This window comes from Molothrus aeneus, chromosome 5 (assembly GCF_037042795.1).
Source record: "Molothrus aeneus isolate 106 chromosome 5, BPBGC_Maene_1.0, whole genome shotgun sequence".
Taxonomy (NCBI): domain Eukaryota; kingdom Metazoa; phylum Chordata; class Aves; order Passeriformes; family Icteridae; genus Molothrus; species Molothrus aeneus.
In genome coordinates this window covers 13,842,701-13,857,438 of record NC_089650.1, presented here as the reverse complement: position 1 = coordinate 13,857,438, position 14,738 = coordinate 13,842,701, and the positions used below count along the sequence as shown (strand labels likewise).

Here is a 14,738-nt window from a genome sequence, read left to right as displayed (position 1 = left end):
TTCTGCTCCCTTTCATCACGTAAACACTGCCAGTTCCCAGCCCAGGAGCACAGGGCTGAGCCAGAGCCCTGCCTGCAGTGCAGGGGGACTGAGGAGCAGCAAGTCCTGCCCAGGCTGGACATGGCAGCTTGGCTGCCGGGCAAACATTTCCCTCCCAGCCCTCCTGCTCCAGTGAGCAGCCTGAGCCTTTACCCCAGCCAAGGAACTGCTTGTTAGAAGGCAGACAGACACATCTCACATTCAGCAAAGGTCATGTGTAACAAACAGCACATGCAGGTAACAGTCAAGCCAAATTCTTGTTTGTGCCAGCCATTAAAAACAAGGAAACCAGAAGACCCCAAGCAAACCTGACTGGCAGTGCCCCAGCACTGGGATGAGAATCTTGCCCTAAGAAGGCCTCAAAGGTGTGCTAGCTCTTAACAAGTTTAGTCAGTAAAAACTGACCTAATCAGTCAGTTAAATCATCACTTAAATCACCACTAACTCTTGCATCTACTTTGCTAAATCCTTGAAAGCAACAGTATGCCAGCTGCAGCTGGTTTCCCTAACCTGGGGAGGGGAAAAAGCACTGAAGCAAAGAATGAAGATTATACCAGCACTCACAGCATTCATTCCAGCAGGACATTACTCTTTCAAGCCTCTACCCTTCCAACTGTGCTTGACTTCCTTCAGCTTTACCATGGGATAGTACTGTTTTCAAAAAAGACAGAAATTATGTCCCCAATACATGTTATCTGTGTTCAAGAAAGGAGTGACAGTATTTCAAGCTTCTTGCAAGGAAGATTTCCCATGAGCCCCCTTCTGGGGTTTTTGTTGCACACACACAGAGCACCCCACATTTGCCCAGCAAATGTTTAGGCAATGTATTTACCTTAGAGCAGTACAAACTGAGGAGGTTTCTGGACAGGATCACCCCCAGCCATCATGCCAAGATTATCCCAAGAGCACAGTCAGTCCCTGTGAGCAGCTCCAAGGGTGACAGGCTGGAACCACACCACATGGTTCAGAGCTGCTCAGAGCTGTCTCTGGGCACAGCAAAGACTGGACCATCATGACGGCAGAGCCCCAAAGGTGTCTTGCTGCCATGAGTTCACAGCTCACTGAAAGACATAAACTGGTGATGTCACATAGTGGTGGGCAAGAATCCACTGCTTTCCTCAGGAAAGGCCTGGGGAATTATGGCTTTCACTGCATCAGCCCCATGTCCACAGACACAGAGCACCTTGCGCCAGTTGGGTGGTGAACCATGTAAAGGCTGGGAGAGATCTTGAACAGGATCAGCCTATAGGACCTTAAGTATTTATTTATGTAAGACAGTGCTGATGCCTCTTAGTGCTTTATATCAACCTTGAACTGATTCTCAGCCTGCTCTGTGCTGAGCTTCCACCAAAGGACATAGGCCTCGGTTGAAATCCCAGCATGCAGAGGCCAGAGATCCCAGGACACAGAGGTCAGAAATTCCAGGGACTCTAGGTCAGAGATCCCAGGGACTCTGGGCTGTTTTAGGCACCCACTTCAAGGTCACCCAAGGCCCCTTTAGAATCCACATTTCAATGTACCACAGCCATTTCAACAACATTTCAATAGCACAGCCTTCCTGAGGCTTGGAGCTCAGTCATACAGTCACCTTCACTAAAACCTGGGCTGAAGCCACCCCCAAACACCGTGCATATCCTCACATTTCAGCCTTTGCTTTCATTTCCAGGAGCTGATAAAGCATCTCCAAGGTGAAGACCAGAAAAAAAAATCCCATAAGCAAGATCAACATGCTGTTGCCCTTTCCACTGCGCTTCAGAGCAACAGTCAAGCAAACACTGTTTCTTTTCCTCCTTTGTGCTGTGAAACAGTGCTCACAGATACCTCAGACACAATGTTATTTGAGCTGTATCTAAGCAAAGCCAGGATCACTCATTTACTGTCAGGACTTGAATGAAACAAGAAATTGCTTTCCAGCTCCATCCCACTCCCTCCTTCCCTCGGGAGAGTCTTCTCAGCCTGAAAGGAACTGCTATGCAAGTGCATTAAAAGTCCTATTTCAGCATTTCTTTCATAGTAGAGGCCTCTTCCAGCCAGCTCTTGGGATCCTGCCAACAGACATATCAGCCACTAGTACTTCAATCCTTCTGCTAAAAAACGCTTCCCTAAAGAGCTTGCACCCCACTTCTGAATGCCTGAGATCATCACAATTAACCAGCTTCAACAAGGGTTTAAGACAGGTTCTTCTCTACTCCCATGGGTTTAATGGTGCACTACACAGCCTTTTCTCCCCTTGGTCTGGCCCCCACTTAGGAAGGAGCAGCTTCCACACAGTTCCAGTCAGGAAATAAATGTCAGGTGTTACAAAAGGAAGGGAGGACCAGCTGCTTTGAATGATGCATTCAGGGGATCCAAAAGAACATGGCACTTATCAGATACTTCTGAAATGCCCAGCATCTCTCCATCTTTAAGAGACTGGCTCTGTTGTGTGATGACTTCATTGGCAAATTTCTTAAACTTGGGGAAGGATCAAGCTTGCTTCTGTGCTCCCAGAGTGCCCAGCAAAATTGAGATTTTAAGTCCTGTCTGTATGAATTAGTTGTCATGGCTGATATTAAGAATAACTCATTGGAAAAGCTACTCCTGGATCAAGATCATCTCTGAAAACACAGTTTAGGGGTCTTTACTTATTATCTCCTTGTCAAAATGAACATTTCTAACATGTAAATACAACAGGCATGGGAGAAAGACAAGCCTATTGTAAGTGTCTGATAAAGGATCTAAATGTTCTTCTTGTTTCTGGAGAACAGAAAGCACACACAGAAGTTGTCTTTGCAGACAAAATGTCCCAAAAGCTTTCCCAGGGCAGTGAGATGGGGCAGTACTGAAAGCAGCAGCACTTTGGGACACTCCACATGCACTTGTGCTCTATAAGGAACGCTGCACTTTGGATCTGAGCTGATAAACAGGGAGAATCTTCTGTGTGGACTGCTGGGACATGGACGTGCTGAAGGCCAGCCCAGGCTTCAGCACACAACCTTCTCACCCACGCAGGCAGAGTGGTCCCAGCAGAGCCATAAATCTTCCCTCTGCTTTTTGCATCCCTGGCCACTCCAGCGCCCTTTGTTTTCAGTGCTTTCTCTTCCGTTTCTCAAAAAGGCGCCTTTTTACCCTGGGAAATCCTGTGGCTTTCCTCTCATTTCCATACTTAGCGTTTTCAGTTGTTTCCAAGCCTGACCCAACATAGTAGTTATCCATTTTCACGGGCTGAAACACTGCTTGGATTATTTTGAAAACCCAAACAACAACCAAGCAAAACTCCTCAAACCCAACATGCACCAAACAAACACTACCCCAATGACAACAATTCAGAACACAACACGAGGGTGGAGGAAATGCATTCCTTTCCTCTGCCAGGATGCAGTAACATCTCCCTTTTTGGTGGTTCAGAAAACAGGGCCAGTACACATTATTGGACCTCACTATGACACACCAAGAACCAGCAGTCAGTAAGGTGGCAGCCAACACAGAAAACAGCTTTTTAATCCACCACTACCACCAGCAGCTCCCCTCACAGCAGCAAATAAAGGCCCCATGGAAATCCCTTTGGTCATCTCTGTCCTCCCAGCTGAGCTCCAGGCTGGAGATGCTCTTCTCCAAAAGCAAAAATCTTAAACAACTACTTAAATGGCAAGAGCAAAGGTGGCTGGGAATAACTCAGGGTCAGGAGCAACTTGCTGACCTGTCTTGGAAACAAGATGTGTTCTTGTAACGAGCAGAATTAAGGGCCCATGTTAGCACTTAGTCCCTGCACCTGTGAGGAGGCTCCAGTGCAGATCCAAGCAGTCAGAAAGCCTCAATCCCCCATGACCATCACTTTTCCAGCACCAAGCATCAAGAGACATGCTTACTGGACACTCAAAAAGCCAAAACCTCTAAAAGTGTCCCAAATACACCTGGCATGGTTTTGCGTCCCAGTTTGCATTTGACACCTTGGGACTACAACAGCAGCCAAGTGTAACTTCTTGTTCCCTTCCCAAACAACATTCCCTTCTACCAACTCCCTGTCCATTAGCGCTCATCATCCTTGGGTACAGGATCGGGAAGGCAAGAAAGCGTTTTTCTGCCCAGGACAGGTGAATACTCCCACCGATCCCCAGCGGGAGTCAGAAATGCCACCCTGATAAGCCACAGGCTGCACACAACTGCAGGCGCTCCAGGGAAAGCAGGAAAGCAGGCTATCCAGGGCAGAGAGAGAGAAGTGCAGGGCTAATATCACACGGGGATTCGGGAGCTTGCCGAACCGAGAGCTCTGGCTGTTAGCTCCGGCAGGGCCCGGGCTTTCCCCAAAGAATGTGCTTAGCGTTTCCTCCTCTGTTTTGTGCTGGAGACCGAGGCAGGGCTGAGTTCACTCAGGGGCCCCGTGCTGGGTGGCGGGGCTGCCGCGGCTCCTCCGCCCCACCGCTCCCGGCCCGCTCGGCTCGGCTTTTCAGCAGCGGCCTCCGTCTTCCCTCAGCCCCTCAGCCCCGGCCGAGCCCCGCTCCGGCAGCGGGCCCGGCCCCCCGCGCCCGGCGGGAGCAGCAGCCGCCCCGTCCCGGCGGGAAAGCGGCTCCCGGTGCCCGGGAGCGCGGGGGGACTCGGCTGGCGGCCCCCGCTTTCCCTCCCTGCAGCCGGGATGAAGAAAAGCCAAGTTGGGGCGCGGAAGGGAAGAGGGAATTTGGGATTTTTTTTTGGAGCGGCACCTCTGCCCGCTGCTCTATCGCGTTAGCGTTCTCTCGGCGCCTCCCTACCTTCCTCGGCGGCGGCAGCGGAGCGGGGGGGCCGTGTCCCGGCATGACGACGGCAGCACCCGGCGCCGGGCTGGCGGCTGCGGACCCGCGGCTGGGGGCTCCCGCCCGCCCCCCGCCGCCACCGGCCCCGGCCCCGGCCCCGGCCGCCCTCAGGCGGGAGCACCGCCCCGTCCCGTCCCGTCCCGCCCCGCCGCCCAGGCGGCCGCGCCCGCCCCTCGCTCCGGGCATGGAGCGCCTGTGCTGCCCGCTCGGGGGAGGGAACGGGGGCTGCCGGTGTCAGCGGGGCAAACCGGAGCGGAGTGAAAAGCCGCCGTTCTGGTTGCAGACGGAAAGATTTGCGGGGAAACGTAGAAAGTCCTGACTTGCTATCAACCCGGTGCGTGTCCCCGGCACGGCTCCCCGAGGTTGATGGTGTCACAGAGCCATCGCACCTGGGAGAGCACCTGGCCAGCAATGCCTCAAACGTGCAACACGAGTTCTATCCCTTGATCTGAGATTGGTATTAGGGAAAGGGGCTTCACCCAGGGGCTGGTCGGACAGTGGAACGGGCTGCCCAGGGCAGTGGGCACAGCACCAAGCCCGACAGAGCTCAGGAAACGTCGGGACAACGCTCTCACGGTGCGATACTTGTGGTGTCCTGTGCAGGGCCGGGAGCTGGACTCCAGGATCCTGACGGGTCCCTTCCAGCTCAGGAAATTCACTGTTGTTGCTATGATTCAGAACTGATGGAGGGGTGAAGGGTTAGGGTTAGGGGCGCGGCCCCTTCCCGCCTGTCCCCGTCCAGCACAGCCCGATCCTGAGGGGACAGGCCGGGCACGCGCCTCCCTCACGGCACTCGCGTTCCCGCCGGGCTCTCGCCGCTGGCCCTTTAAGGGGCGGGGCGCCGCCGCGCTCCGGGGCGCTGATTGGCTGGGCGCGCCCCCCTCCCGCCCCCTGCCCTCGGCGGGGGCGCGCGCGGTGGCGGCGGCGGGAGCGCGCGCGATGGTGGCCGGCGGCGCCGCGCGGCTGCTCCCGCTCCCGCTGCTCGCGCGCGCCGCCGCGCTCCGGTTCCGGCCGGCGCTGCCCGGGCGGGCGGGCGCGGGGCGCTCCGGGCTGCGCGCCGGCCGCTGGGCCGCCCTGGCCCTGGCCGTGCCCGCGGCCGTGCCCGCCGGCACCGGCTGGAAGGAGAGGCCGGGGCAGCGCGGCCCGGCGTGGGCGGCGGAGCGCGGCGCGGAGCGGCCGCCCCGCGGGCTGCTGCGGCGCCTGGGACTGGTGCTGCGGCTGGGTGTCCGCGCCTGCGGGCTCCTGCTGCGCTTCGGGCCGCTGCTGCTGCTCTACCCGCTGGCCTGGATCTGGCCCGGCTTGGGCGCCCGCTGGCTGCGGCTGCTGCGCAGGGCGGCCGAGGCCGCCGGCCCCACGTGTGTCAAGCTGGGCCAGTGGGCCAGCACTCGCAGGGACCTCTTCTCGGAGGCCTTCTGTGATGAGTTTTCCAAGCTGCACGTCGAGGTGAGCCCGCACCCTTGGGGCCACACCGACGAGCTCTTGAGGAAAGCCTTCGGGGAGGACTGGACGGGCATCCTCAAGTTCCCGAGCCGGGAGCCCGTGGGCTCGGGCTGCGTTGCCCAGGTGTATAAAGCCTATGCTGACCTCGCCGCCATCGGCGGCTCCCGGGCCCAGGAGCTGGAGCAGCGCTCGGAGCTCAGGTCCGCCTTTGAAGCGTGGGAAGTGTCAGGCTTTAGAGGCCTCCTCGGGTGGCTGAGGAGGAGGAAGAGCAAGGAGATACGGGATGAGAGGAGCAGGGAGGAACTGAGTTCTACAGGCTGCTCCCAGGGAAGTTCCGGGAGTAGGATGTCCCTTATGGAGCAGAGGGCCAAGCCACTCCCGAATGCAGATCCGTCATCAGCCAGACATCTCGTGCCTGTAGCCATTAAAGTAAGTCATGTGCCGAAACGGTAGCGGTATGAACATGGAGCTTGCTGGACGAGGTCCGTCAGATTTAACTCCCATGGAGTGGAGTAGCTGGCCAGGGCCAGGTGGAACAAGAAGGGATGCTGTCTCTCCTGGTGTCCTTTCTCAGTGCTTTTGTTCCAGGCAGCCACAATTCCCAGCTCTTGCCAGACGGAGAGCTCAAGATTTGATGTGGCATGTGGGTACTAGGAATGTCTCCAAAGGGCCCAACTTACATTAAAAGAATTAGCATTAATGTTACTTGCACCTTCCAAACAGCAAACCTCCTTCTCTGCTCACATGAAGAAATCTGGAATGTATAAGTGCGTTCCTGTAAAGTTTATTTAAAGAAACCTTATATTTGAGCGCTTCAAATACTAATAAGGGACAGGGCAAGACTGAAAGTGGTGCAAAATGTCTTTGGGTGAGACTGTAGCCTCCAGCACTGATACACTGAATTTGACAATGATAAAATGTTTCTCTGTATCATAATCAATGGCAAATTGGGAATTCTTCTGAGGACTAGCTAGGGAAGCTGGTTGCCTCCCATCCCAATAAGCCGGGTTCTGTATATTTGAAATGTATCACTTGAGCTCATTGCAATGGAGTGTCAGGGGGGTTGATGTTGCCATTGCTGGTTCTTGTGCAGGTCCTGCACCCTGGGCTGGTCCACCAAGTCCAGATGGATCTGTTTCTCATGAAGATGGGCAGCCGCATCCTTGGACTCCTCCCCGGGTTCAAGTGGCTCAGTTTGACAGAGATTGTGGAGGAGTTTGAGAAGCTTATGATGCAGCAGGTATGTGCCAGGCCATGGTCCCCAGCTAAACAAAACTGCCCTTTGTCTTGCTCTGGCTGCCTCTAACTCTGTTCACACCACTACATTTAAAATGGTTAGGTGAAGACTGGCTTGCTCTTTACTTCTGTTCTTTAGTCTAATCAAATCACATAACATTACTGTAGGAAAGCTTATACGCTCACAAAGTAGCAAAGCAATGAAAAAAAATCTTTACCAGATCTAAAATTACTTTTTAGACTTTGAAAATACTGTTTAGACTTTGAATGTGTTTTCTAGTGGACAGCCTGAACAGCTAGCTAGCCATAGTCAGAGTCCTTTTTGCAGCATTGTGAAAGGTGAACAGTGGTGAGACACCTCTCCTTAGGAAAGAATCTCTCCAAGCAAGTACTCAGGCATGTGGGTTTTTTCTATAATTCTACATATATGTTTGCAGTCTGTACTCACTAGTCATGCTTGTTAGCACTGAGATAGATATTTATATATATATAGGCATAAATAATGTTTTCACAGAAGTTAGTAACACATTCTACTCTGTATTGTCATCAGACTCACAGTGCCAGTACAATTTTGCAAACAGATCTGAAAACATCCTGATTTACTAATGTCTTCTAAAGACACTATCCTGGAACATTGCTATTATAAAACTTATAAAGATCTCACTGCAGGCCTAATTAGGCTTATGTTTCTATGAAATGAGCCATTATCTGCTAATTTCACTTTTGTGTCTAGATTGCAGAGTCTGAAGTCTGTAACAAGCTTTTGAAAACCTTAATTATTCTCTATAATTCCAAAACCTCTGCGCAGTAAATCCATCCTGGGAAATGTTAACTGTGGTCAGATGTGGCTCGAGGTCATTCGTACCAGTTTGGCAGAGCTTGGGTGGATGTGCAGAAGACTGAGAGTCAGGAGAACATCTGATAGGCTCATTGTAGCTTTTTCCTTTTGAATGAACAGGAAATATTCCTGGGGTATTCCCTGCTGCCAGACAAGTGTGGTGAGGCAAGGTTATCCTGCTTCCTTGAGCAGCAGCAGACAGTAGGAGAGATGCACTTGTGTCAAGACACTGGATCACTGAAGAACCAGGGCCTGGACTTGGCATAGTGGATTATCTTGTATGAATTACATTAAATTTCTTCCTGCTACAGATGCCTCTCTGGCAAGTGAGGCTGTGGCTGCAGTTCTTCTATCCTGTCTGCCTGCCTTGCCGTTTGGACAGCAAGCTTCCTTTCAGGATGGCATTCAGTTTAAGATCTTGTTGTATTTTTGAATATAACGTGGTCCTGGTCTATTTTGAGACACCATGCCTCTAGTAAGGCACCCATATTTCAAAGGTTGGACCTGGCTGTGCACCATCCATTACCCAGTCTGCTCCTCTTCCATCAGGGAGGCTATGAGCCTGTAAAAAGCACCACTCTTACTTTGTTTCCATTCTGGCTTTCTGACTGATTTTGTTGGTATTGAGTATTGCAATTCACACAGGCTCCTGAAGATCTAATCCTAGTTGATTCTCATTTCCAACCCGCTTTTCTGTTTGTCCCTTGAGATTGACTTACGCTATGAAGCCAGAAATCTGGAGCGCTTCCGACAGAATTTCCTAGATGTTGATTTTGTGAAGTTTCCAACTCCCCTTTGGCCCTTGGTAACAGCAGATGTTCTAGTGGAAACATTTGAGGTAAGAATTGCAGAGTGTGGGTGCAATGGTAGCAGTGAGAAAGCCCCAAGGAGACCATGGCAAGGAGGTGTTTCTTTTTGAGAAGGAGGAATCAGAGGCAGAAGGATGCTTTTTTTCTTATTTGCTTAAGGAGGTTGATGTCCTTCCTTAGTGTCTCTTCCACTCTTTTGTTTGCAAGCAGTGCATCCCTGAAGACAGGTAGCAGACAGCTGTGTATAGAAGTGAACACTTGGTCTGAAAGCAAGCAGACCAGCAGTGGGTGCAGCCCCCTGTGCTTTGCAAACCAACACCATGCTTCACCTCTCCTCTGCGCTGGGTCAAAGCAAGGAGCTCAGCAGTCTGACACTTTCTGATTCCTGCCTCACTTCCCTTGTGGATGTTTGAGTCCCAGACCAAAGCTACGCTCAGGCTTAGTTTTCCTGTGTGTGACCCTGGCAAGGGTGTTTCTGTCCCTGGAATACCGTCTGTCCTTCCAAGGAGCAAACCCTTGGTTCTGTCATGTTCTCCATCACACTAGGTACAGGCTCTTTCTGCCAGGTCCTTTCTAGGGTATTATCATCACCTTCCCCCCACTCGTGGCACCCAGGAGAAGGTGTGTTTGAAGGTGGGGTGCAGGGGGTGTTTGACTCCAGCTCTGTCTCTGTTTCAGGAGAGTGAGCCCATTTCACGCTACCTGCGCGTGGGGATTGGCACGGAGCTGCGGCAGAGACTGGCCAGGATGGGCATGGACATGCTGCTAAAGATGGTAAGCACCTGGCTGGGGCTGCAAGAGAAAGCTGTTTTCCTGCAGAAGCTATTCAGTTTGGATAGTAAGACAAAGAGAGGTTAAAGAGAGAACCTATTTGCTTCCTACCTGTACCTGGTCTGGGTAAAGCCTGGGCTGGACTTGGCCCTGCTTAGGCTCTGACACAAGCTCTGCCACTGCAGAGGGGCCATCTGCCTGCACACAGTAGGACTGGCCTGTGCACCTTGGTCAGCCTTTGCTCAGGACACCCACTAATCCATCCAATGAATATTCACCTATTACCCAAGTACCTTAAAGGGCAACATTATTAGCAAATGTCATGTGCTCTGCATAGATTGTGGATGTGACTCAGAGGGAAAACAATGAGCTGATTTCTTAATTTATCAACTCCTCTAAAACTGCCTTTTTATTAGGGAGACCTAAATCTGGAGTCAAGACAACAAACCTGGCCAGGTTCAGCTTCTGGCTATCTAGTTCTTCTGTAGCTGAAATAATCCCAAATAGTCTGGAAAGGAGTGTTGAGAGGGTGGTACAAGTGTCTTATGAGGGGCTGTGAGAACCAGCAGGGAAGAGTTGCAAAAGCTCCTGACAGTACTGAGTGTGTGGGCAGTGTGTGTCAGATGAAATGCTGCTGCTAACTGCAGCATTGTGCTCGGGCAATAGTGAACCTCCAGTTCTGGCTCCAGGTAGTATGACAGGCTCTGAAATAGCTTTTACCACTCAGAAAAGCAATGATGGAACAAGAATAGTTTCATGCTAAGATTGGTTTCAAATTTTAGGAGTAGGAAAGAGTTAAAGGGCAAAGAAACAACTTTATGTCTGTAAGTAAAACAAATACCTCTTTCTCAAGTACTCTGCAGTTCTAGTCCCTTTGTGCCCAGGACCCTCCATTTCAAGGGCTGTAGTAGACCTAGAAGAGGTGCAGAGGAAGGCAGATAGGATGATTACATGTGTGGAATGTCTTCCATACCAGAATGGTGAAATAATTTGGACTCTTAACTCTAGAAAGCACAATGATGAGTGGCTTATGTCAGAGATTATGCAGTCATGAGTGCATGAGAATGAATATGGATCTATTGTGTAAGGTTTCTCAATAAGGAGGGCTTAAAATTGGCAGAAGTAATTTTTTTTCAGGCAACACCAAAACCATATTTTTTCACACAGGTCTAATTATTTACATGGCAGTTGAACAAATTCATAGGAGAAATCCATGAAATACAAAGATAATCTCCTTGGGGCAGGAAGTCCTGCAGTTGCAGGTCACCAGGAGGGTTGGGGCAGGGGAAGTACTGTTTGGTTCTTGTCTTCTTGCCAGTCCTTTTTGGTACTAACTGCTAGCAGAGTCAGAGAAGAGCTACACAGATTCATTTCCTCTTCTCTTGTTTTCCTTACTTTTCAATAGAGTTGTAATGTAGGTTGGTGTCCTGCACTAGACAAATGTACCCATTCACTATAACCTTGTCACCAAATGGCAAACTGCCTATTCTTACTGCATTACCCTTTGCTAAGGCCCACCAGTGTGCCCCAGTTTAGGGCCAATTGCCAAAGGGCAGTTCCATTCCCTGCTGGGACTCCTGGCTGTCCTACCTGACCTCTAGCAAATATTGGATCACTTCACACAGCTCTGCTGACTCCCCGAGTGCCCAAGCTGGTCTCCAGCAGAAGCCACCTGCTGTGGTGCTGCCCCATCACTGGTAATGACAGAGAACAGACCACAAACAACCCTCTGCCCTTTGCCTGGGGGCTTTTGGTGTCACCAGGTTTGCTTGGAATGAGCTGCTCTCACACTTACCTGTCCTCCAGATCTTCGTCGACAACTTTGTCCACGCCGACCTGCACCCTGGGAATATCCTGGTTCAGGGCACGGCACGGCCGGAGCTGTGTGACAGCCGGGTGCCAGAGCTGTGTGACAGCCAGGTGCCAGAGCTGTGTGACAGCCAGGTGCTGGAGGTGCAGCCAGCCCTGCGGCAGCTGTGCCTGGTGCTGCTGGATGCAGGGATCGTGGCAGAGCTGCAGAGCGCCGACATGCAGAACTTCCGCGCCGTGTTCACGGCTGTGGTCCAGGGACAGGTGAGGCCCCTCTCTGGCATGGGGCTGGCTGGGGAAGGGAGGTGGCTGTGGAATCTGATGGCCAAAGTGAGAGTTTTCTGTTTCCCCTTGAAAGGAGCTAGCATCTTATCCCCAAACACAGGGATAAGTTGTTCAGCTGCAGCAAGGAGGCTGCCAGAGTGGAGCAATTTCAGTGCCCCAGGACCTAGAATTGCCAAAATGGGAAGTATTGGCTGCCCCTTCCTGGTTAGGAGTACTTCTGCTGCAAGTTAGGACTGCCTGGGAGCCATGGTTGCAGAATCTGTCAGGTTTTGCTGCAGAAGAGGAGAGAATGAGTTCACATCTTAATCTGCCCCACATGTTCCTCTCTGCAGCCTTGCTGCTGGAAGGCCCCATATGCCTTCCTCCATTTTGCTGTTGTGTCAGCCTCTATAGAGGAGAGGAAGGAAGACAGGTGTGTGTGGAGGGGTCTGACCTCTACTAGGCTCCTCCATGTGAGGGGAACTACATTATCCTCCTCCCCCCATGAAACTCACTGTCAGATGGACTGGAGAACCCAGTGCTGGTGTCTCTTGTTCTCCTGTTCATTCTGGGAACAAGCATTGTGCTCCTACTTGCCTGTTGCTGTCTCTCAGCTGCAGGGTGAAGGAGTCACTAACAGAGCTCAAGAGGGACACATTTTGTCTTGGTCTGCTGAAGCATGCCAAAGAATCCATGCTAAACCCTTTGTCCAGGCCCATCCTGTGCTGCCGGGGCATTTCTCAGCTACTGAAAGCAAGAACTGCAAGCATCTGATTGCAAGTCACCAGTGACCAGGTTCTGGTTGTGCTGTTCCACTTGTTTCTCAGGGGGAGAGGGTGGCAGAGCTGATCCTGCACCACGCCCGTGCCAACCAGTGCCAAGACATCGAGCGCTTCAAGGCTGAGATGGCAGAGCTTGTGACCAAGGTCCGGGGGAACACCATTGCCCTGGGCAAGGCAAGTGCACCCTGTCACAGTCCCACTTAGCTGCAATTCAGCACTGAAAACTGAAACAAAAAGGTTTTTTGATCAGCTGTTAAAATTCTCCTGTGTATTCCAGCTTCAGGTGGGAAATCTCCTCTCCAGTGTCTTCAAACTATTGATGACCCATAAGGTGAGGTCCTGTCCCTGTCTGCCTTTAATACCTGGAAGTTCATCTGGGGAGGGAGAACTACTGCAAACACGAGGGGCTAACAAGGAGGGGACTGACTTCTGAAACAAACTGCTAGGAGAGGAACTGCAGGAATGCATCCAAGTGTTGCAGGCATGCTGGCAGGTCTTATACACACTCTGCCAAGCCCAATTTCTGTGGGTTTTTTGTTTTGTTTTGTTTTTTGTTTGTTTTTTTTTTATCTCAATACTTCATTTAATGGTTGATACCGTCTACTAAAATGAGTATTTTTATAACACATAGTTTTTCCTACCTTTTTTATAGTCCCTTAGACTATAGATACCTCCTTGTAACTGATTATTCTGGGGACAAATTTCCACAGCTGCAAACAACTTTGGAATTCAAAAGACCTGTGGTGGCTTGAATGGGGGTTGTCAGCCACAGGGCTGCACAGTCCCACTGGTGGAGTTGCATTTTAGTTTCAGGTGTGCAAATGCTCTCCCCAGTCTCTTCCCTCCCAGCTTAGGCAGAGCTGGTACTTTGGTTGAAGGGGCACAGAAGAAAATAACATCCACTGAGTCCATTCAGTCTGTTGTGGTTCCAGGTGAAGCTCGAGAGCAATTTTGCTTCCATCATCTTTGCCATCATGGTTCTGGAAGGACTGGGACGTTCACTGGACCCTGAACTGGACATCCTGGAGGCAGCTAAGCCACTGCTCATCAAAACTGCAGCTTCTGCCCTCAAATAGGCTCCTGTGGCTGCTGCCCTCTCCCTGTGGGAGGGTTACCTGTGCTGTGCTGCCTGGGAGCTGACACAGAGGAGGCTGAAGGTGAGAAGTCACAGGTACCCCAGGGATGTGGTACACAGTGGCTGCTCTCCACTAACGCTGCCTTCAGTCATTTCAGCCAAGCACCAGGCATGGGATGATCAGAAGGTCTGTTCCAGAAAGCAGGAAGAATTTGCACAGTTGGACATTTCCCACTCATTGCCACAGGTCTAAGAGCTAATGTGCTCTGTTAGTTTTTAAAAACATCTTCAGAAAGATGTTAATTGATCAAGTCTGTTTTAAAATATATCAGGGTAAATATTTAATTTACTGACTTACCTGCACTGTGGTATGAGAAATTATGTTCTAGCATCACCCAAGCAACACATTCAGGCTGAAAAAGGCCAATAAACCTGTTTGTCTTTTGTACTTTTAACTTCTACTTTTGTTGTAGAAGTGTCCTAACATCCTGCATGTAGTGGTCTGCTCTTAGTCATTTTGGATGACAAAACCAGACCATTTAAATTTTTTCTCAAACTTCTGTACTCTAGTACATTATGATAGGAGTTTGGATTATAAACAGCATAATAAAAAATCTACCTAGGCAGAAAAACTGAATTCCATAATAAAAAAACAACTTCTGGGAATATTTGTCCTGGTCTTAATTTTTCTGTTTCTGAAACTTAAGAGGTTTCTTTTTTTCTGCTCTGTGTGATTTTCTCTACAACCCTCCCTGGTGCTCCCCACTGTACTCAAAACCTTAACTGATATGCACATACTTAGGGTTTTTTTTCCCAGCAGGTTTCAAACCAGAGTCCAAGCATTTTCCTGATGGAACAAAATCACACTGCAAATGTTTAAAATCAAATAAAGCTAGAAGAAGAGCT

The 14,738-nt window shown here is 50.7% G+C and overlaps 2 protein-coding genes across 2 annotated transcripts in view; one reads left to right on the top strand and one right to left on the bottom strand.

The window, feature by feature from the left end:
* The window catches only part of DENND2A (DENN domain containing 2A), a 58,107-nt gene extending 53,231 nt beyond the window's left edge, over window positions 1-4,876 (bottom strand). The window contains exon 1 of the mRNA XM_066549593.1: window positions 4,767-4,876. The gene's annotated coding sequence lies outside the window, so the exon portion shown is untranslated. The remainder of the gene's footprint in view (window positions 1-4,766) is intronic.
* An 871-nt stretch (window positions 4,877-5,747) lies between these two features.
* On the top strand, window positions 5,748-14,498 carry ADCK2 (aarF domain containing kinase 2). Its single transcript, XM_066551163.1, has 8 exons — window positions 5,748-6,677; window positions 7,342-7,488; window positions 9,032-9,160; window positions 9,810-9,905; window positions 11,709-11,975; window positions 12,803-12,931; window positions 13,035-13,088; window positions 13,690-14,498. Exons 1-8 carry the CDS (start codon window positions 5,748-5,750, stop codon window positions 13,831-13,833), a joined length of 1,896 nt encoding a protein of 631 aa, XP_066407260.1. The 3' UTR covers window positions 13,834-14,498.
* The last annotated feature ends 240 nt before the right edge of the window (window positions 14,499-14,738 follow it).

Coding starts and splice junctions, on each gene's coding strand:
- ADCK2 (XM_066551163.1), top strand. CDS start 5,748: ATGGTGGCCGGCGGCGCCGCGCGGCTGCTCCCGCTCCCGCTGCTCGCG. Junction 6,678..7,341: donor TCGTGCCTGTAGCCATTAAA/GTAAGTCATGTG, acceptor GTTCTTGTGCAG/GTCCTGCACCCTGGGCTGGT. Junction 7,489..9,031: donor AGAAGCTTATGATGCAGCAG/GTATGTGCCAGG, acceptor TTGTCCCTTGAG/ATTGACTTACGCTATGAAGC.